Source organism: Callithrix jacchus, chromosome 10 (genome assembly GCF_049354715.1).
Source record: "Callithrix jacchus isolate 240 chromosome 10, calJac240_pri, whole genome shotgun sequence".
Lineage (NCBI taxonomy): Eukaryota > Metazoa > Chordata > Mammalia > Primates > Cebidae > Callithrix > Callithrix jacchus.
Window position 1 is genome coordinate 80,200,515 of NC_133511.1, and position 21,755 is coordinate 80,222,269.

General features: G+C 38.7%; 1 protein-coding gene across 9 annotated transcripts in view; it reads right to left on the reverse strand.

The window, feature by feature from the left end:
• The window catches only part of RRAS2 (RAS related 2), an 88,946-nt gene that overhangs the window by 63,968 nt on the left and 3,223 nt on the right, over window positions 1-21,755 (reverse strand). Inside the window, exon 1 of one of the 9 annotated variants that reach the window (XM_078340610.1) lies at window positions 621-736. The exons of 7 other annotated variants lie outside the window; for them this stretch is intronic. In XM_078340610.1, the coding sequence (XP_078196736.1) occupies window positions 621-623 (3 nt within the window). In that variant the 5' untranslated portion in view covers window positions 624-736. Of the gene's footprint in view, window positions 1-417; window positions 737-21,755 lie in introns of those variants that run through there. One more of the 9 variants, XM_054242123.2, reaches the window with a different exon arrangement.

Here is a 21,755-nt window from a genome sequence, read left to right on the forward strand (position 1 = left end):
ATCAAAACAAAGCTCAGTGGATGGTCTTAAGAGAGCAAAATGGAAGAGACAGAAGAATCAACAAAATAGAAGGCACAACAATATATCAAATCTGAAAAACACAAAATACACTGAAGAAAAGAAAACAATGAACAGAGCCTCAAGAGCCTTTGGGAATGTTAAAAAAAAGATCTAATTTTCATGTTATCAGAGGATCGCAATGGGAAGAAAAGGAGTATAGAGTTGAAAAAAGACATGGCAAAACAGTGGCTGAAAACTTCCCAAATTTGCTAAGACATAAACCTACACATTCAAGAAGTTGAATAAACCCCGAAGAAGGAAAAAACCCAATGAAATCCATGCCAAGACACATCATAATTAAACTTCTGAAAACAAAAGACAAAAAATATTGAAAGCAACCTGGGAAAAACATCTTACCTACAGGAGAAAAACAGCAGACTTCTCATCAGAAACCATGGAGATCAGAAGAAGTGGCACAGTATCTTTCAGGTGCTGATCAAAGAAAACTACAGTACTATGCTTATCCCCAGTTTCACCTTCCTTGGTTTCAGTTACCCACAGTCAATCAGTCCAAAAATACTAAATGGAAAATTTCAGAAATAAAGTTTTAAATTGTGTACCATTCTGAGAGGCCTGATGAAATCTCACACCATCTCATCCAGGACAATGAATCATCCCTTTGTCCAGAGTACCTACACTGTACATGCTACTCACCCATTAGTCATCAACACCATCTGCTCCTAACATTCAACTATTGACATCATCATGCCTCAACAATCCAGGATCAGCCAGAGCAGATGATTCTGACCCCATATCAGAAAATGAAGAGTAACAATGCAACATCACAATGCCTACATCATTTACCTGACTACATCTCAAGTAGGCATAATCTCACATCATCATCATCATCATAACACAGAACAAAAAGAAATTCTGAGAAAGACCACATTCAGATAACTTCTACTGTAGTATATTGTTGTAATTTTTCTATTTTGTTAATAATCTAATCACCTACTGTGTCTAATTTATAAATTAAACTTTACCATAGATATCTCTGTATTGGAAAAATAGGGTATGTAGGGTTCAGTACTATCCACAGTTTCAGGCATCTATGTAGGGGGCTAAAATATATATCCTTGTAGATAAGGGGACTCCTGTATTAACTCAGAATCTTACGTTCAGTACATTTTTTAAAATTGTTCTGGGATGAAGAAGAAATCGAGATATTCTCAGATAAGGAAAACCAAAGAGAATTTGTTGCCAGCAGGGTCACCATAAAAGAATGGCTAAAGAAAGTTCCTTAAAAAGAACCTTGATAAATCAGAAACAAAAAAAGGACATGGTTAGCAAAAATATAGACAAACTCCATAGCTTCCCTTCTCAAATTTTCTGTAATATGCTTGACAGTTAAAAGAAAAATTTTAATACTGTAAAATGTATATAGTGAGAATATTTACATGTTATATTGTAAACAGGAAGATAAAGAAACATAAAGGGAAATAAGGTTTCCACACTTTACTCAAACTGGCAAAATGACAATACCAGCAGATCACAATAAATTATACATAAATAATGTAATACCTAGAGTACCCACAAAAAAAGCTAAAATCCTGTAAGGTAAGTACTATTATCATCCCCATTATATTGATGAGGAAATTAAGGCTAAGAGACGCATAAGGATATAGACACTAATAAGTACAGATTGAGTATCCCTTATCTGAAATACTTGGGACTAGAAGTGTTTCAGATCTGAAATTATTTTGGATTTTGGAATATCTGCATATACATGAGTTAACGCGGGGATGGGACTCAAGTCTAAACGTGAGATTTATTTATGTTTCTATACACTTTTTACACATATCTAAAAGGTAATTTGATACTTTTTAAAAATAATTTTGTTCACGAAACAAAGTTTGTGTACTTTGTTTCACACTTAATTAAGGTCAAGTTTGAAATTTTCCACTTGTGGCATCATATTGGCACTCAAAAAGTTTCATATTTTTTTGAGCATTCTGGATTTCAGATTTTTGGATTAGGAATGCACAACATGTAAAGATGAAACTCAATCCCAAAGTCAAATGGCTCCAAATCCTGATATATTTTTTTTTAATCACATTAAAAAGAGTTTCTGGGGATTTAAGGCTCAGAGTTACAGAAGGATACGGATACTACAAAACAATGAATATGGGACTCAATTCCAAATTCTGATTTTTTTTTTCCACCACAATAGAAAAGGGATCGTGGTATTTAAACTTCAAAACATGATGGGCAAAATGGTTTTTCATCAACCTCTGTTAAATCAAACTTATGAGAGGCCATCAGTTTGGACTGAGCTTCCATACCAGGCCCAACAGACCAAACCAAAACAAAGTTACCCATGCTGAATGAAGCTTCACACCACCAAGCCATTTAACTGACCTAGAAACCAGGAGAATGAGAGATAATAGCTGAATCCCCAAACAGGCCAGTTTTAGCTGGCACTATAAGGAAGTCCCATCTGCTTTAACCTTTACAAGGAAAGTAACTTTAAAAAGATCAATCGCCCTGGGCTCAGTGACTCACACCTGTCATCCCAGTAGTTTGGAAAGCCAAGGTGGGAAAAATCACTTGAGGCCAGTAGTTCAAAACCAGCCTGGGTAACACAGTGAGACTCAGTCTCGGGAAGGAAGGGAAGAAGGAAGGGAGGGAGGGAGGGAGGGAGGGAGGGAGGGAGGGAGGGAAGGAAGGAAGGAAGGAAGGAAGGAAGGAAGGAAGGAGGGAGGGAGGGAGGGAGGGAGGGAGGGAGGGAGGGAGGGAGGGAAGGAGGGAAGGAGGGAGGGAGGGAGGAAGGAAGGAGGGAGGGAGGGAGGGAAGGAAAGGAGGGAAGGAGGGAAGGAGAGAAGGAGGGAAGAAAAGAAAGGAAAGAAAGAAAGCAAAGAAGAAAAGAAAATATATATAATAAAAAATAAAAAGATCAATCCATTTTTTGTTTTGCTTCTGCTTTTTTCAGCTCTTTTCTCCCTATAAAGCCAAACTTCTGTGCTCAGTTCATCAAAATAGTCACTCTATTCTATAGAATGAGATGTTGCCAGATTTTAGTATCAAAAAGCCAATTATATCTTTCAACTAAATTTGTTTTAATTTTGTTTTCTGATACCTCCAACTGAAACTTAGCATTTCCTCTATAAAGTAATCTAGCAATACCTGACTATCACCAACAGACCATCAGATATTTTCATGTAATAGCTATTGCAGATAAGTCAGAATAGCATTTATACTATTAAAGTTAAAAAGAATTTTAAAAGAGAAGTTATTAAAGTTAAAAAAGAAAGGTATTTGAATTTAAACACATTGGTTCCCCTTATTATTATATTCTTTTTATTTTATACATTTAAAAATAGTATTCAGGTTGGGAGTAGTGGCTCATGCCTGTAATCCCACCACTTTGAGAGGCTAAGGCAGGCAGATGGCTCGAGCTCAGAGGTTTGAGACCAGCCTGGGTAACACGGAAAGATCCCGTCTCTACTAAAAACACACAAAAATAGCCAGGTGTGGTGGTGCAGGCCAATGTTTCCAGATACTCAGGAGGCTAAGGTGGGATGTTTGCTTGAGCCAGGGCTGAGGGTTGTAGGGAAGGGTGCAGTGAGCCAAGATCTTGCCACTACACTCCAGCCTGGGTGACAGGGCAACACTCCACCCTGGCTAGAGTGTGTAGTCCAGTCTGTCGCCCTGGCTGGAGTATAGTGGGGCAATCTTGGCCCATTGCAACCTTCGCCTCCAAGGTTCAAGCTATTTCTGACTCAGCTTCCCGAGTAGCTGGGATTACAGGGACACCCCACCACGCCCAGCTAATTTTCTGTATTTTTTTCAGCAGAAATGGGGTTTTGCCACGTAGGCCAAGGTGGTTTCAAACTCCTGACCTCAAGTGATCCAGCCGCCTTGGCCTCCCAAAGTGCTGGAATTACAGGCGTGAGCCACCATGTATGGCCAGAAAAAAGTATTCGGAGAATCCCATAGGCTTTACCAAACTACCAAGAGTCCTTTACACAAAAAAGGTTAAGAATCCCTACATTGGCCGGGCACGGTGGCTCACGCCTGTAATCCCAGCACTTTGGGAGGCCGAGGCAGGTGGATCACAAGGTCAAGAAATTCAGACCATCCTGGTCAAAATGGTAAAACCCCGTCTCTACTAAAAATACAAAAAATTAGCTGGGCATGGTGGCACGTGCCTGTAATCCCAGCTACTCAGGAGGCTGAGGCAGGAGAATTGCCTGAACCCAGGAGGCGGAGGTTGTGGTGAGCCGAGATCGCGCCACTGCACTCCAGCCTGTGTAACAAAAGCGAAACTCCATCTCAAAAAAAAAAAGAATCCCTACATTAAGAACAGTTTCCAAATTCTGTTTATTAAAAAGTCTTAATGAACCACAGCTTCTACCTGTCACTGGAATAAGAATGGCTCTGCTAGAAGACACCAAAAGAAAAATGCCTACAAAACTAAACCATGCTAGAAGCAAAACACTTTTTCAAGTTCTCAAAAATCAATACCGCAAGAGCCACACCCTTAGATCTATAAAAATCTATCCACAATCATCAAAGGATCCCCAATTTACACCATGAGTTCATTCTTTTAGTAATTCCCAAAAAGGATATAATCCAAACCTCTAAACTCAAGAACAAGAGCACTTATCCACCTTTCCCAACCTTCCACCTCTTACCTACCCTACCCTCTTCCTCTTAAACATTATAATCTGTAAGTCTAAAGATAAAGAGTTTCATTCTTGAGGCAATTAGCAACATTCAAATGTATATACTTTCACATTCTTGTTGCAAAAACACAGAATTCCTTTTCTCTCTTCCATCCCACCTCTCTTAAAAGCAAAGGCGAAGCCTTTAGATGAACAATGACCACATCATTTTTTCTAATTCCATGATGAAAATGAGATTCCTGTCATACATAAGGCCACCAAGAATGGCAGCACGTTTTTAAAATAAATAATTCTACCCCTCCCCCCAAAATTTCAACCCTTGATGAAAATCTTCTCAGTCCAAAGTTATCCATTTTCTATAGCAGTACATTTCATGAGCAAAAAAAGTCAACAGCATAGCAGAGTACAGGTCTAGTATGATACTCCAGGTTTTCTTTCAATCATTAAACCTACCTCAAACTACATTATGAGGGCATTTGTTTGTATACCTACAAAAGCGTTAAGAATTTGGTGCTGAGAAAAGTTAAAGCCATTATTTCTTTACATAGGAAACTTAAGAAAAAATTAATCATCAGTTCCTGTAACTACCAAGACAAAATCAGATACTGTGCTTTGGAGAAATCTTCAGAAACCATGTATGGTAATTTTAAAAGCAAATCACAACACACACATTCACATACAACAGTTTTATCCACAATTCAAATATGAATTTCTTACTGTAATAAGAATGTACTCAAGTTTTATTTGTTGTTTGAGAAGACAAGGAGGGCCAAAAAATAAAAATAAAATTCCTATCCTGAAGAACACACTTTGTGTCTCATCAACCAAGTCATACCTTTAACACCAAATAAACAGCTAAAAATTTTCATTTGACTATACATTTAAGTCAATTCAGAGTATATTGTTCTTAACTATAAAATACCTCACAAAATGTTATGAAAAAATATAAAGAATATGCATACCCACCTCCCAACTTAGGAAATAAAACATTTGTAATTGGATTGAAGACTTTTGCATGCCTCCTCAATAATAGTCCCCTCTCTTCTCCCCCAACACCAAGAGGTAATCAATATCCTGAATTTGGTATCCGTCATTCTCATGTATCTATACATCATGAATAATCATATAATAGTCTTCCTCAACTACGTTTTGGACAGGACACCACTGCAAACCTTCAGCTCCATACTAGCTTTTAACAGTAGCCATCATTTGCATTTTTAATAGAAATACAAATGCATCAAGTGTGGTTTTGGGTTAAACCTCAGTTACTCTTCCCTCTCTTCCTACCCCAGTGCTGTTCCCAGATTCAAACTGTTAACATAGTCACATGACAAAAACTTCATACACAAAGATTATCTATTTATCATGCTTTTCAGCTCCCCTCTAATAGTGTTGTCACTTTTACTCCAACTTAACATTAATAGTTCTGTAGTGGGAAGAGGATCATATTTAGGAAAACCAACTTAAATCCCAGCTTCACTTTTTACTTGCTGCAGGACCTCAGGCAAATCCCTTCTTCCCAAGCCTGCATTTCCTCATCTGTAGAATGGAAATAGTGACCAAGACGATTCCGTGCTGCCTTCCAATCATAAAGGGTTGTAACTGGTAGAAAATGAAATAGTCATAATTACTTCAATGTATTTTTCATAGACACCTGTTCCTAATTAAACAAAAGTTGAAACCCTTTATATAATTCAGTTACTGCACTGGATGGGAAAATGAAGTCCAACCAACCAACCACCTTATCAAAAATAAGATGAACCAGCCGGGCGCGGTGGCTCAACTCTGTAATCCCAGCACTTTGGGAGGCCGAGGCGGGTAGATCACGAGGTCAAAAGATCGAGACCATCTGGTCAACATGGTGAAACCCCATTTCTACTAAAAATACAAAAAAAAATTAGCTGGGCACGATGGCGTGTGCCTGTAATCCCAGCTACTCAGGAGGCTGAGGCAAAAGTGCCTGAACCAGGAGGCAGAGGTTGCGGTGAGCCAAGATCACGCCATTGCACTCCAGCCTGGGTAACAAGAGCGAAACTCCGTCTCAAAAAAAAAAAAAAAAAGATGACCAAAGTTCATCTATACAGATTCTATACAAGCTATAGAACACAATATTATAGCTTTTCATTTCATAATTCTATTGAAATTAATGCAAACTCAAGGTTAATAGTAAGAAAAGATGCCCAGTTTCATTATCTAGATACTAGCTACTAATTTGGGAAACATAATTAATGTATGGTGCCTTTTTCAATGTCAATCACTTAACTTGTCTCATATACATATTTCACAACTGCAAGTTTAATTCTCAAAAAATTAAAAATATGACAAGGCTGAAATCTATTACACATAATTCATTTTGGCATTACTCTAAATAGCTATTGATCGGAGTAAAAATGAAGAAAAGTCGTTAATTACCAGATCCATTTTAAGAATAAAGTATAGAGTATTACAAGAGGTTCTGCTTTTAAAAGAAAAGGAATGTGGGGTATTTTGTGACCAGCCAGTAAGACAGCTGGAACAAAGCTGTTTGAGCAACAGCTGTGCACCATGCACTGTTCATCTAAAACCACAAACTAAAGTAACCCATGTCAGACAACTTCATTGGATAATCAGCTCAGCCAATGGCTTCTTTCTGAAACTTTCACTTCAAAGTAATATACACTAAGTGCATACTTTGCAATGACTTGAGGAAGGAGAACAACAACAACAACAAAAAACACAACTGTCAGACTCTAAATATAAAATTAAAAACTAAAAATTACAAACTAATAGTGAAACAGAAGAAAAGTTTTTTTCCATGCTATTTTCATACCTCTCAGGCTTCATAATAGTAAGGAAACAACCCAAACACTCAAAACTTAAATTTGAATTACTAATAAGCAACCTCACCATTCCTACTCCATTCTTAACTTTCAAATGAATGAAAGTGCTTTGTCATAAGACAACTTGCAGTGGCTATCAGAAATTTCTGACATTAAGTCACTTGATAATTTTAAAGTTGTTCCCCGTAGGCCAGGCATGGTGGCTCATGCCTGTAATCCCAGCACTTTGGGAGGCTGAGGCGGGCTGGCGGGCAGATAGCTTGAGCTCAGCCTGAGTTTGAGAACAGCCTAGGCAACATGGCAAAACCGCTTGTCTACCAAAAAAATATAAAAATTAATGGGGCATGATTGCACACGCCTATAGTCTCTGCTACTTCCGGGGCTGAGGTGGAAGTATCGCCTCTACCCGGAAGACTGAGGTGGCAGTGAGCCGAGATTGTGCCACTGCACTCCAGCCTGGGCGATAGAGTGAGATCCTGTCTTATAAATAAATAAATAAATATTTATTTATTTATTTATTTATTTTTTAAATAAAGTAGTTCCCTGTTATCCCAGCACTTTGGGAAGCCAAGGTGCGCAGATCACTTGAGTCCAGAGGTTCAAGACCAGCCTGGGCAACATGGTGAAACCCCATCTTTACAGAAAAATACAAAAATTAGCTGGGCATGGTGGCATACACCTGTAGTCAGTTACTCGAGAAGCTGAGGTAGGAGAATGGCTTAAGCTGGGGAGGTCAAGGCTCCAGTGAGCTGTGATTGTGCCGTTGCACTCCAGCCTGGGAAACAGAGTAAGAACTTATCTCAAAAAACAATAATTTAAAAAATTTTGTTAAGTCATTTAAACCAACTTGTTGGCATGGAATTCCATGCCATTCTCTGAAAAAAATTCATGTAGTACTCAAGCTACTAAAATCATTAATTTAATCATCTGCAATTCATCATTAAATTATCAGACTTAATCTTTGCTTCACATTTTATTTCCATTTTATTCCAAAAACCCACAAACCCTTCTCTAACCTTGAATTCGCTCCTTCCTCAAGTTAAGTAAAATATATAGACCTCTGTGTACCTGCACACAAGCATACCTGCATCAGGCAAATTTCTCTACCTTGTTGACACATCTTAATTTTAGAGGCAAAAAGGACAAAATTACAAATTTAATAGCCACATATCTTTCCCAGGTGATTTCTGAAACTTAAACATTAAATCTATCATAAATCTTCTTTTGCAGTTTTACTTGACTACCTGCTTACTATTCTTTTCCTTTCAGTTAACAAATTGCTGACTATTGAACTGTCAACCACATCGTCATTAAACAAAAACAGGCATTAGGAGAAAATTCATCAGGAAAAAAGACAAAAGTTACAACTTTTAAGAACTTACTCTCAGACTGTTGTACACTTCCCAAGTCAGAAATGCCAGAGAGAAATTAAAAGAGGACTATCTACTCCAAAGAGGATTATTATTTTGGCTAAAACTGAATGCTATGGATCAACTTCTAAAACTCAAGATTCAAAGTGTATTAAGATACATATGATCTTTTTAATTATATGGAAACTCTGAAATACAAAATGAAAGCCAGCTGGTTTCCTTCTTCAGTAACTAGATGCTATGGAACTGTAACAGATACAACTCATCTTTCTAAAGGCCTCTTTTTTCCACTATTTCCTGTGTCCTGCCCAAGACTTTTTTTTTTTGGAGACAGTCTCACTCCTGTCACCCAGTCTGGAGTGCAGTGGCGTGATCTCGTCTCACTACAACCTCCGCTCCTGGGTTCAAGCGATTCTCCTGCCTCAGCCTCGGAGTAGCTGGGATTATAGGTGCGTGCCAATATGCCTGGCTAATTTTTTATTTTTAATAGAGATGGGGTTTCACCATGTCAGCCAGACTGGTCTGGAACTCCTGACCTCAAGTGATCTGCTCTCCTTGGCCTCCTAAAGTGCTGGGATTATAGGCATGAGCCACCACGCCTGGCCTCTACTCAAGACTTGATATTAGCAAATACCAACAAATATATTATTATGTGCTTCGTTCTATGTAACAAAGGTATTGCTAGTCTATGATTCTGAAAATGTAAATATAAATAAAATGTACAAATACAACTAAGAGGCACAGATTCAGACAAAGCATACCAAATAAAGTCCTCTAAATACTTATTTATAGTTTAGTGTTTACAGGGTTTAAAATAATGTCAAGGTGAACCAGACACAGATCATTGTTCAAGGTCTGAGCTGCAGAAGAACAAAAGAAGATGGGGAAAAAAATTGTTTTCTAGTCCAAAATCTTCTTTTAAGAACACACATACACTCTTCCAATTGCCTCAGTGCAGAAAGCTGAGTCGTGAAGGATTTAAAAACTTGAAAACTATCCCTTTTAAACATCTCTAATTCTACAAAATTATACCTCAGCCAAAAGCCTGTATTCAGCTGAATGTCTTAGGCTCTTAATATTTACAGGATTTAATAAAATTTCATATTTGTTGAAATTCTGCTACTGATATTCTCCAAGAAACTGAAGCTCCCAAATGTCAACTTGCTCTTCAGCACCAAAACAAAACAGAAATCTCAGGCAATTCTGAGAGATGACCAGCTGCTCTTAACGTCCCACACCAAGAACAGCTACAAGCAACTCTTAATAAGCAAGAAGAAAAACAAATATACTCTTCCACACAAAGAAAAATCACTTCCCTGGAAGTTATTTCATTAAATATACCAAGCTTTACAAAAATACCCATTTTGTGGCCTTCAGAAAAGACAAGAGAACATTACCATTGTTTAATAACAGACTGAGAAATCAAGGGCGCTAAATATGTTTTGGAGACAGTAATTATGTGTGACATCCAGAAAATTTCATCGGGTATAGAGAAGACAAATTTGATAAATCTTTATAGAATAAAGAGGATCTTATCCTTTTCATTAGCTAAAAACAATGTACTATAAAAGTTACAGAAAATCAATGTGTAAATAATAGGTATTTCAGAAGATAATTGAAAAAATGAATATAAAAATGGAGAAGTCAGTCTCCCCAGATCTGAGAATGTTTCATCATTTCCCTGGGAAAACTAGTGACAGAGAAAAACTTCTAGTCATATCCTGATAAATGTGTCCATTTCCAATGATAAGAGAATGGTGCAAGCAAATACCTAGGGAAGTTATTTCTGCAGACCAGAAATTTGAGGCCAGCCAGATAAAGACAGCAAATAAAGCAGGACCTCTACTGTATACAAATGTTGGGACCCAATAATTCTATACCCAGCCAAATCATCATTTATCATGCAAATGTTTTAGATACATTTTCCTTAAAAAAATACTTGGAAATGTTCTTTAAATCACAATTCAAAACAAAAAGTAGCTGTACAACATAGTAACCATAGTTAATAACAAAATATTGTACTCTTGAAAAGTGCTGAGTGAATGTTAAAAGTATTCTCACCACAAAAATGACAACTATGTGACATAATACGGATGTTAGCTATATTTAGTCATTCCACAATGTATATATACTTCAAAACACCATGTTGTACATAATAAATACATACCATTGTATCTGTCAATTTAAAAATAAAAAAGCCAGGCACAGTGATTCATGCCTATAATCCCAGCCCTGTAAGAGGCCAGAGTGGGAGGATGGCTAAAGACCAAGAGTTTAAGACCAGCCTGGGCAACAAAATGAGACCCCATCTCTAAAAAATAAAAATAAAAAAGTTAGCTGGGCATGGTGGCATACATCTGTAAGTCCTAGCTACTCAGAGGGCTAAAACAGGAGGAGGGTTACTTGATTCTAGAAGTTCAAGGCTGCAGTAAGCTATGATCATGCACTCCAGCTTAGACAACAGAGCAAGACCCTGTCTCTAAATAAATACAAACAATTTTAAAAATAATTAAACCTAGCTGTTCATGAGGATTGTTTGTAAGTGCTAAAACCAGGCAGAATAACAGAAATGGCAAATAAAAGCGATAACCCTTAATGACAAAGGAATTAATACTAATGGGTATTATAAACTATTATAATTGTAATAACAACAATGCAAAACCCTCATTAAGTGTTATAACTGAGTAAAACAAACTGCTCAATCTCACACAATTTTGGCTGTTGTAAATAAAGTCAAAAAAAGTATGAAAGGAGTGAGTAGAAACAGAGTAAGTGAAACTGCTAAATTACCATCTTCTGTAACTAGGAATAAGACACTAGTATTCTGATTCTCCAATTAAGTACGTTTAAAAATACAAATCATGGTCAAGCGCAGTGGCTGACGCCTATAATCCCAGCATTTTGGGAAGCCGAGGCAGGTGAATCACAAGGTCAGGAGTGACCAGCCTGGCCAGCATGGTGAAACCCCGTCTCTACTAAAAATATATACACAAAAATTAGCCGGGCGTGGTGGTATGCGCCTGTAATCCCAGCTACTCAGGAGGCTGAGGTAGGAGAATCGCTTGAACCTGAGAGGCGGAGGTTGCAGTGAGCCAAGATCACACCACTGCACTCTAGCCTGGGTAACAGAACAAGACTCCATCTCAAAAAAAAAAAAAAAAAAAAAAAAAAAATATATATATATATATAAAATTTTATACAGGGTGAGGTAGCTTACAGCGCTTTGAGAGGCCAATGCAGGAGGATCACTTGAGGCCAGAAGTTCAAGACCAGCCTGGGCAACATAGCAAGACCCTGTCTCTACAAAAAATCAAAAACAGGCACAGTGGCTCACACCTGTAGTGCCTGCGCTTTGGCAGGCCGAGGTAGGAGGATCATTTGAGCCTAGGAGTTCTGAGGCTGCAGTGACCTGTGACCACAACAGTGCACTGCAGCCTGACTTGGGTACCAGAGCAAGACCTGTCTTTAAAATTTTAAAAAGAATATAAATAATTTTTAAGATACATTCCAGTAGAAAAAAAAATCTACTTTCCAAAATCTACCACATAACACAGAAAAAAACCAAAAACAGTTGTACAGCAAAAGACACACTTGGTGCAAAGGGAGGAAGTTATTATGCTAAATAAAGATTAAAGTACCTGGCCAAAACCTTACTGGCCTAACCTCAACTTATTAACCTTTCCCTCCCAAGACATCTGGCTACAAAATTAAGAAGAGATATTTTTTAAACAGAGAGAAAGCTGGCCTCCTTTACGCTCTGCTTGGTTCCTTTAGGCTTAATTTCATTCAATGTCTGGCTAAGCTTATAATAAAGACAAGATCTTGTTAGCATAACTAAGTAAAACAAACTCTCCTCATTATTATTACCTAGAGTAACATCAAAGACGTTAACTTTAATCACATGGGCAAGTTGGTGTCAGGTTTCCCCCGAAAAGTTATTTTCCCCTGTAATATTCATAATAACTTATGAGGACATACTTTGAGACTATGTTAACATCCAGCTACTCTCAAACTTTCACCCACTAGCTTTATTTGTTTGTTTGTTTATTTATTTGTTTGATGGAGTCTCACTCTGTCGCCAGGTTGGGGTGCAGTGGCACAATCTCAACTCACTGCAACCTCCACCTCCCAGGTTCAAGCAATTCTCCTGCCTCGGCCTCCAGAATAGCTGGGATTATAGGCGTCTGTCACCACACCCAGCTAATTTTTGCAATTTTAATAGAGACAGGGCTTCACCATGTTGATCAGGATGGTTTCCATCTCCCGACCTTGTGATCCACCTGCCTCGGCCTACCAAAGTGCTGGAATTACTGGTGTGAGCCACTAGTTTTAATATCCATTTTTACCACTAGTTTTAAGATCCATTTATGGTTTTTACTTAAATCAATTGTTATAACTGCCAAAAGGTAATTTACTAATTCCACTTTTTCCTTTAAGTTCATTCACTAGTCAGAATTCTACATCAAGAACTTCTAGATCAGGCCGGCACGGTGGCTCAAGCCTGTAATCCCAGCACTTTAGGAGGCCGAGGCGGGTGGATCACAAGGTCAAGAGATCGAGACCATCCTGGTCAACATGGTGAAACCCTGTCTCTACTAAAAATACAAAAAATTAGCTGGGCATGGTGGCGCGCACCTGTAATCCCAGCTACTCAGGAGGCTGAGGCAGGAGAATTGCCTGAACCCAGGAGGCAGAGGTTGTGGTGAGCCGAGATCTCGCCATTGCACTCCAGCCTGGGTAACACGAGCGAAACTCCATCTCAAAAAAGAACTTCTAGATCATTTATTTATCACAGATCCTTACTTTGCGGGAAATAAACAAGTACTGTCTTATTTATTTCAATGATTAAACTGCCCTTTAGACAGTTAGTGGGAGTTTTGCCAGACTGGCACCTATGTCTCTTTTGACATATTCCATCATTTTACTTTTTTGAGCCCTCCCTTATGAGACTACAAGAAGCTCCAAGCATCTTTTGTATTTTTTCCTTCCCCTACTCTGGAATCTGTCATTTCTCTAAGGTTCTTTCCAGTAGAGAATAGTATTAATGGTATTTAGAAACCAAGATCTAGGGCTAGGTGATATCATTGCTAAAGAGGTATTACTGCTTCTTGGCCATCTTGGCAGACAGAAGTGGAAAAAGACATACAGATATAGGCATGTGTACCCATAATAAGATCTACTTCTTTATCTACATACCTCCAGCACCATGAATTTATGCCACTATCTTTTTGTCTTTATTCTGAGGACAGAGTTCAAACACTAAGATCAAAAGTTACCTAAATCGTTGTTTTTCACTTCTTCAGTGTAGTTGTTACTCATTTGAAACAGGTTCAGTTCATTTGTTTCTGTTTGTACTCCACCTTAAGGGGTTTTTCTTTCATCACTTGATTTTGCTGGTGTGTTTATTGCTTATATACTCAGTATGTGAAACATTAACATGTTCCAAAAGTCAGAAATGTATCCTCAGAAGAGTCCCTGCCCCCATTCCCTCTATCCTTTCCACTGCCTAAATACCCATTCTCTAGGAAATCAATCAACCTCTAATTAATCTTTCTTGTGTTTTGTTTTTGCCCCATGAACATATATAGATGTATTTTCTTATTTCTCCTTCTTTCTTAAACAAAAGGTAGTATACTATACACAAAGTAGTTGATACTTTTGCACTTTACTTTTTTCACTGATTCTGTAGGTTTGGTTTGTGTGACCCCTCCAAATCTCATACTGAAATCTGATCCCCAAAGTTGGAGGTGGGGCTTAATGGAAAGTGTTTGGGTCATGGGGGTGAATCCCTCATGAATAGATTAATGCCCTCCCTGGGACTGGGGTATAAATGAGCTCTTACTTATTAGTTCCACTACAGCTGGTTGTTAAAAAGAGCCTGGTGCCTCCCTACTGGCTTGCTTCCTCTCACTATGTGATCTCTGCACACGCCCCTCCCCTTCCCCTTCTGTCATGAATGGAAGCCTCCTTACACCCTCACCAGAAGTAGATGCTAATACCCTGCTTCTTGTACAGCCTGCAAAACTCTGAACCAACAAAACCTCTTTTCCAGCCTCTGGTATTCCTTTAGGTTGTCCAATCTTGATATCCCTGAGCCATGCTGGAAGAATTGTCTTGGGTCACACATTAAAATATGCTAAAATAACAATAACTGATGAGCTTAAAAAACTGCAAAAAAGGCCGGGCACAGTGGCTCACGCCTGTAAATCCAAGCACTTTGGAGGCCATGGCAGGTGCATCACCTGAGGTCAGGAGTTCAAGACCAGCCTGACCAACATGGTGAAACCGTCTTTATAATATATATATATTTAAAAAAAGAAGAAAAAAAACTGCAAAAAAATCTTATAATATTTTAAGAAAGTTTATTAATTTGTCTTGGGCCACATTCAAAGCTGTCCTGGGCCGCATGCCACTCGCAGGCTGCGGGTTGGACAAGCTTGTTAGCTTGTTTGAAAGCAAGACAAACAAACCAAGACATCTGAACAACATATCCAAGAAAGCACTCCATATCAGTTAATCATGCCCTTGCTCACACTTTTTCACAGGTGCATAATGCTCCATTGGATTTTCCTATCGTGTAGGTTGCTTGTAATTTTTGTAATTAAGAAATGCTGCAACCTTGTACATGTGTATTTTCATACTGTTGGAAGTGTATCTTCAGGGTAAATGCTGAGAATTGGGATTGCTGAGTCAAAAGGCATGTATGTGCTCAAATAAATACATCTTATGTCTCTTTAATAACACATCATTTGTGTTATTTCTGCCCCCCCTCCAAAAAAAATGCATGACCTGAATCTCATCAGCCAAACCCAAATTGAGGGGACTCTACAAGTAACTAATTTGTACTCTGTAGAAATGTCAATGTCATAAAACACAAAGACTAAAGAACTGTTCCAAAGTAAGACATGGAAATAATGAATTAGACAATCTGAGTTTTTCTTCTACTATAAAGGACATCACTGGGACAACTGGCAAATTTCAAACAAATTCTACTCATCAGATAACAGTATAATAATAAATCAGTGTTAATTTCTTAGTTTGGTTTATATATTTTATTCATGAAAGCAAATACAGCTGGGTGCGGTGGCTCACGCCTGTAATCCCAACATTCTGTGAGTCCAAGGCAGGTGGATCACATGAGGTCAGGAGGTTGAGACCAGCCTGGCCAACATGTTGAAACCCCATCTCTACTAAAAATACAAAAATTAGTAGCTGGGCATAGTGGCGGTCCCCTGTAATCCCAGCTAGTGAGAAGGCTGAGGCAGGAGAATCACTTGAACCCAGGAGGCAGAGGTTGCAGTGAGCCAAGATTGCGCCACTGCACTCCAGCCTGAGCAACAAAAGTGAAACTCCGTCGCGAAAGGGAAAAAGGGAAAAAGGGAAGGGGAAGGGGAAAGGGAAGAAAAGGAAAAGGAAAAGGAAAGGGAAAAGAAAGAAAATGTTCTTCCCTGAGTGTATAGAAATTTTATCTAGGAATTGCCTACAGAGAACCATTTCAACTGTTCCCCAAACAAGGAAAAAATATATATATATGTAAATTAGCCAGGCATGGTGGTGGGCACCTGAAATCCAAGCTACCTGGGAGGCTGAGGCAGGAGAATGTCTTGAACCCAGGAAGCAGAGGCTGCAGTGAGCCGAGATCATGCCACTGCACTCCAGCCTGGGCAGCAAAGCAAGACTCCGTATCAAACAAAAAAAGAAGAAATGCCTTGGTTCTTCGGAAATACACAAAGAGATATTTAGCATAAGGGTGGCATGTCTTCAACTTACACTCAAATGACTTTTTTAAAAAAACTATAAGGAATAAAGCAAATATGGTAAAATGTTACCATTTGGAAAATCTGGTTAAAGTCAAAAGTAAAAGCAACATCAGACATCAGATATCTTTTTGACACTTATATTCTTATTCCTTTTTTTTTTTTTGAGACAGAGTTTTGCTTTTGTTGCCCAGGCTGGAGTACAATGGCATAATCTCAGCTCATCAAAACCTCCACCTCCTGGGTTCAAGTAATTCTCCTGCCTCAGCCTCCCAAGTAGCTGGGATTACAGGCATGCGCCACCATGCCTGGGTAATTTTTGTATTTTTAGTAGAGACGAAGTTTCTCTATGTTAGGCTGGTCTCCAACTCCCGACCTCAGGTGATCCGCCCACCTTGGTCTCCCAAAGTGCTGGGATTACAGGCGTAAGCCACCGCAACCAGCCTTATATTCTTATTTCTACTGCTAAACTTTACTTACATGGATAAAAAGGTTTCTCCTAGAAAAAAAAAAATCAACATATAAGGTGACAGTAAGTTAGATGGCAATATTAAAGTATTAGTAAACACCAACGATAAATTAACTATAATATTTTTAATTAAACTATAATTTAAAGCTGTTAAGTGCTATGTGACAAATAATCACATGGCCTTTATAAAACACTAAAAATAAAATAAAATTTATAAGACATCAAGGAGCTCAGTCCAATTATTCTGAAGTACAATTTAAGACAATTTTTATCTCTTTGTATCTTTGATATATATTTTTCTTTGCAAGCAGGAATAAATCTAAGGCCTACCAAGCACAATAGTTCAATATTCAATCTCAAACCGATTCAGTAGTTCTGCCCAAAGTAATTCAAGATCAGGGCCTTTCAAGAAAACTCATGACTATTAAATCCATACTGTCTACACACAGAGTGAAAATCCTTTACTCATTATCACTTTTCACTAAGGAAGGCACAGTGGAATTAATATCCTAAAGACTTGGCCAGGCATGGTGGAAGCACTTTGGAGGCCAAGGCAGGTGGATCACCTGAGGTCGGGAGTTCAAGACCAGCCTGACCAATGTGGTGAAATCCCGTCTTAAAAAAAAAAAAAACCTAAAGACAATTTTCGCCAAACAAAAATAAAGAAAAAGTGTTCAAGTGGCATTTTATATATATATATATATATATATATATACACATACATACATACATACACGTATTTGGAGTCTTGTTCTGTCTCCCAGGCTGAATGCAGTGGCATGATCTCTGCTCACTACAACCTCCAACTCCCAGGTTCAAACAATTCCCATGCTTCAGCTCTCTAGTAAATGGGATTACAGGCGCCCGCCACCACACCCGGCTAATTTTTATATTTTTAGCAGATATGGGGTTTCACCATGTAAGGCTGTTCTCAAACTCCTGACTTCAAGTGATACACGCACCTCGGCCTCCCAAAGTGCTGGAATTACAGGTGTCAGGCGCTGTGCCCAGCTAAAATATTTTTTTTAATAGCTTTAAAAAAGCTATCAGTTTATTTTTCTAACTGAATGGAAAAGACTACGTGCTTAGGAAAGACCATGGTATTTCAGCAATGCAGATGAATTAAAATACCATTCCAGTAAGCAGGAGCCTGTCATCTACCAAGGGAAAGCAGTATTCTTGACCTATTCAACAGAAGTGCCCCCTGGTACAGTGGCTCACACCTGCAGTGGCTCACACCTGCAGTGGCTCAGCACTTTAGGAGGCCAGGCTGGTGGATCACCTGAATGAAGTCAGGAGTTCGTGACCAGCCTGGCCAACATGGTGAAACTCCATCTCTACTAAAAATACAAAATTAGCCAGGCATGGTGGTGTATGCCTGTCTGTAATCCCACTTACTTGGGAGGCTGAGGCTGGAGAATTGCTTGAACCCAGGATGTGGAGGTTGCAGTTAGCCAAGATCATGCCACTGCACTCTAGCCCGGACAACAGCTAAACTCCACCTCAAAAAAAAAAAAGTGTCCCCACTCAACTCCTACAACTTCCTTATCCCAAAACAGGGGCACGCACGCACACACACACACACACTCAGAACACAAACAAAACACTTAAGAATAATATTTAAGTTAAGACACCACAGGTTAAAATTTCCTTCTTCTCCAAAGGCAATCATCCTCTATAAGAAAATGTTCTTCCAGGCCAGGTGCAGTGGCTCATGCCTGGAATCCCAGCATTATAGGAAGCAAAGGCAAGCGGATCACCTGAGATTGGGAGTTGGAGACCAGTCTGACCAACATGGAGAAACCGCATCTCTACTAAAAATAAAAAATTAGCCGGGCATGGTGGCGCATGGCTGTAATCCCAGCTACTCGGGAGGCTGAGGCAGAAGAATCGCCTGAACCCGGGAGGCAGAGGTTGTGGTGAGCCAAGATCATGCCATTGCACTCCAGCCTAGACAACAAGAGCGAAAAATGTTCTTCCTGAGTATTTAGAAATTTTATCAGGAACTGCCTGCAGGACCATTTCAACTGTTCCCCAAACAAGGAAACCTTTAGCATGGTACCACTTCGGGGGCAGGTGTCTTATTTTTCAATGCTAACAATTCATTTGTAAATGAATGTAAAACAAGGGTTTGCACACTAAAAAATGTCTAGAGTTACAAAATCATAAATAAAAGTTAACAGTGTAGATTCTAATGGTAGGAAAAATCTTCAAGATGTAGCAATGGAAGCGCAATTTGGGAATTTAAACTCACAACCTTCACATGTGGATCAATTAACTATTAACACAAATCTCTTGAAATCGCTTTAAGATCTCTGCCCCAGGAAAAAGCAATGAAAAAGCACTTAGCAAAAGACGAACTTTTAAAAAGCAATGCTGGGTCCAGATTAACAGGTCATAAGACTGACTAAAATCCAAGATGTGAGAAATCAGCTAACCACTACCTCAAAATCTGGCAAACTATTGAATAAAAAGTTAAGATGCTAAAAAAAACCTGACACTGAAATACTTCTCCCGGTAAATTTGTAAAACATGTATGGTCTCTTCTCAGAGTTACCAGATAAAGCACTAACCACAAAATTAAATGCTTACCTCATTATTTCTTAAAATCAACTCCAAACTGACAAAAAGAAATTTCTCCAACTCAAAATGGAATCCACGTTCATCATCTGAATATCACACAGAGAAGTAAGGAAGGGAGTATCGAGTTGGGGCAGGAAAGAGAGGGTAGTGAAGACTTAAAGTAATAGACCAGATTATGTGTCAAAGAAAAATGAATAAATTACAAATTTTGTTTTGGAGGAATGCCAAAATATAGAACTAATAGCAGCAAATAAAACCAAGTAACAATTCTTTTTTTTTTTTGAGATGGAGTCTCACTCTGTCGCCCTGGCTGGAGTGCAGAGGCAAAATCTCAGCTCACTGCAACCACCACCTCCCGGGTTCAAGTTATTCTCCTGATTTAGCCTCCCGAATAACTGGAATTACAGGCATGCACCAACACACCCAGCTAATTTTTGTATTTTTACAAAATACAAAATACAAACAGGGTTTTACCCTGTTGACCAGGCTGATCTCAAACTCCTGAAATCAAGTGATACACCCGCCTCGGCCTCCCAAAATGCTGGGATTACAGGCGTAAGCCAACATGCCCAGCAAACAATTCTTACTTACTCTGTAGAAGGCACTGTGCTGAATGATTTACCTGCATTATTTTATTTACTCCAAAAACCCTAAGGGTACTATTATTTAATATTATTCTTCCTTCTCAAACAGTGAAACTTGGGTTAAGAGAACCTAAGAAAATTGACTAAAGACACACGCTAGTTAAATGAGAAAAAAAAAACCTAGAATTTCAAAGGTGCAAAAGTTGGTTTAACCAAACCCAGTATTTCATGGAGAAGAAACAGAAGCTCAGTCGAAATAAAGGCAGATTAACAGACTACTCAAAGTCACCTGGGTAGAGAGACTGACACCCCACATATCCAGGAGTCTCTCCTAACCACTCTGTACTATCTTGAAGTCATTTCCTACCTAGAGTTTACTCATCATTCAGGTGTTCTGCTTACCAAAAGAACTTTTAAAGTTTTTCAAAAAACTATAAGCAACAGAAAGGAGGAGGTCATGTACATGCATATACTCATTTATCATGGCTACTTTATGATTTATTGTATTTATTTTAAAAAGAAAAAGGTATCTCAATTACTTTAATTTCCTAATTTTGCAACTCTTCACAGGTAACAACTAAATCTAAGTCAAAGAAAGGGTAAAAGGCATTGTTTTTAAATTCTCCATTCCCAATTTTGTATTTATTTTCTGCTCAAGATTACACAGCAGATAAATATATACTGAAAATTGTAGAAACAGCCTAGTATTTCAGGAGTCTTAAATAAATCATTAAGACCGGCCGGATGCGGTGGCTCAAGCCTATAATCCCAGAACTTTGGGAGGCCGAGGCAGGTGGATCGCGAGGTCAAGAGATCGAGACCATCCTCCTCAACATGGTGAAACCCCGTCACTACTAAAAATACAAAAATTAGCTGCGCATGGAGGCGCGCGCCTGTAGTCCCAGCTACTTGGGAGGCTGAGGCAGAAGAATTGCTTGAACCCAGGAGGCGGAGGTTTCGGTGAGCCGAGATCGCGCCATTGCACTCCAGCCTGGGTAACAAGAGCAAAACTCCGTCTCAAAAAAAAAAAAAAAAATCATTAAGACCAATTTGTGCCATTCTAATCTCCTACAAAGAGAACTGACTTCTGCTTATTAAAATGGTTAATCTGCTGTGTTCTCTCCCTCCAGTTACTACTGCTGAACAATCATAGTGAAATGAATTTTAACATCCCAGGAGTCGGGCAATGAATAGTTACCCTAGTAAGTGTAAATATAAAGTTACTTTAGCTCCATAATCTAAAATTAATATAATAATGTATGCAGCTTTACTATATACTGTACTAGGCACTGTTCTAAGCCCTTGGCATGTTTATTCATTTAATTATACAGCTGTATGCAGTCCACCATATTTCCCCATTTTACAGATGGGGAAAACTGAGGTACAGAGAGGTTAAATGACCTGCCTAAAATTACACATACAGCAGGTGGTAGAGTTGAGAATGCATCCAGGTGATCGGGTTCCTGTTTCTCCAAAAAGTCTGCTTTT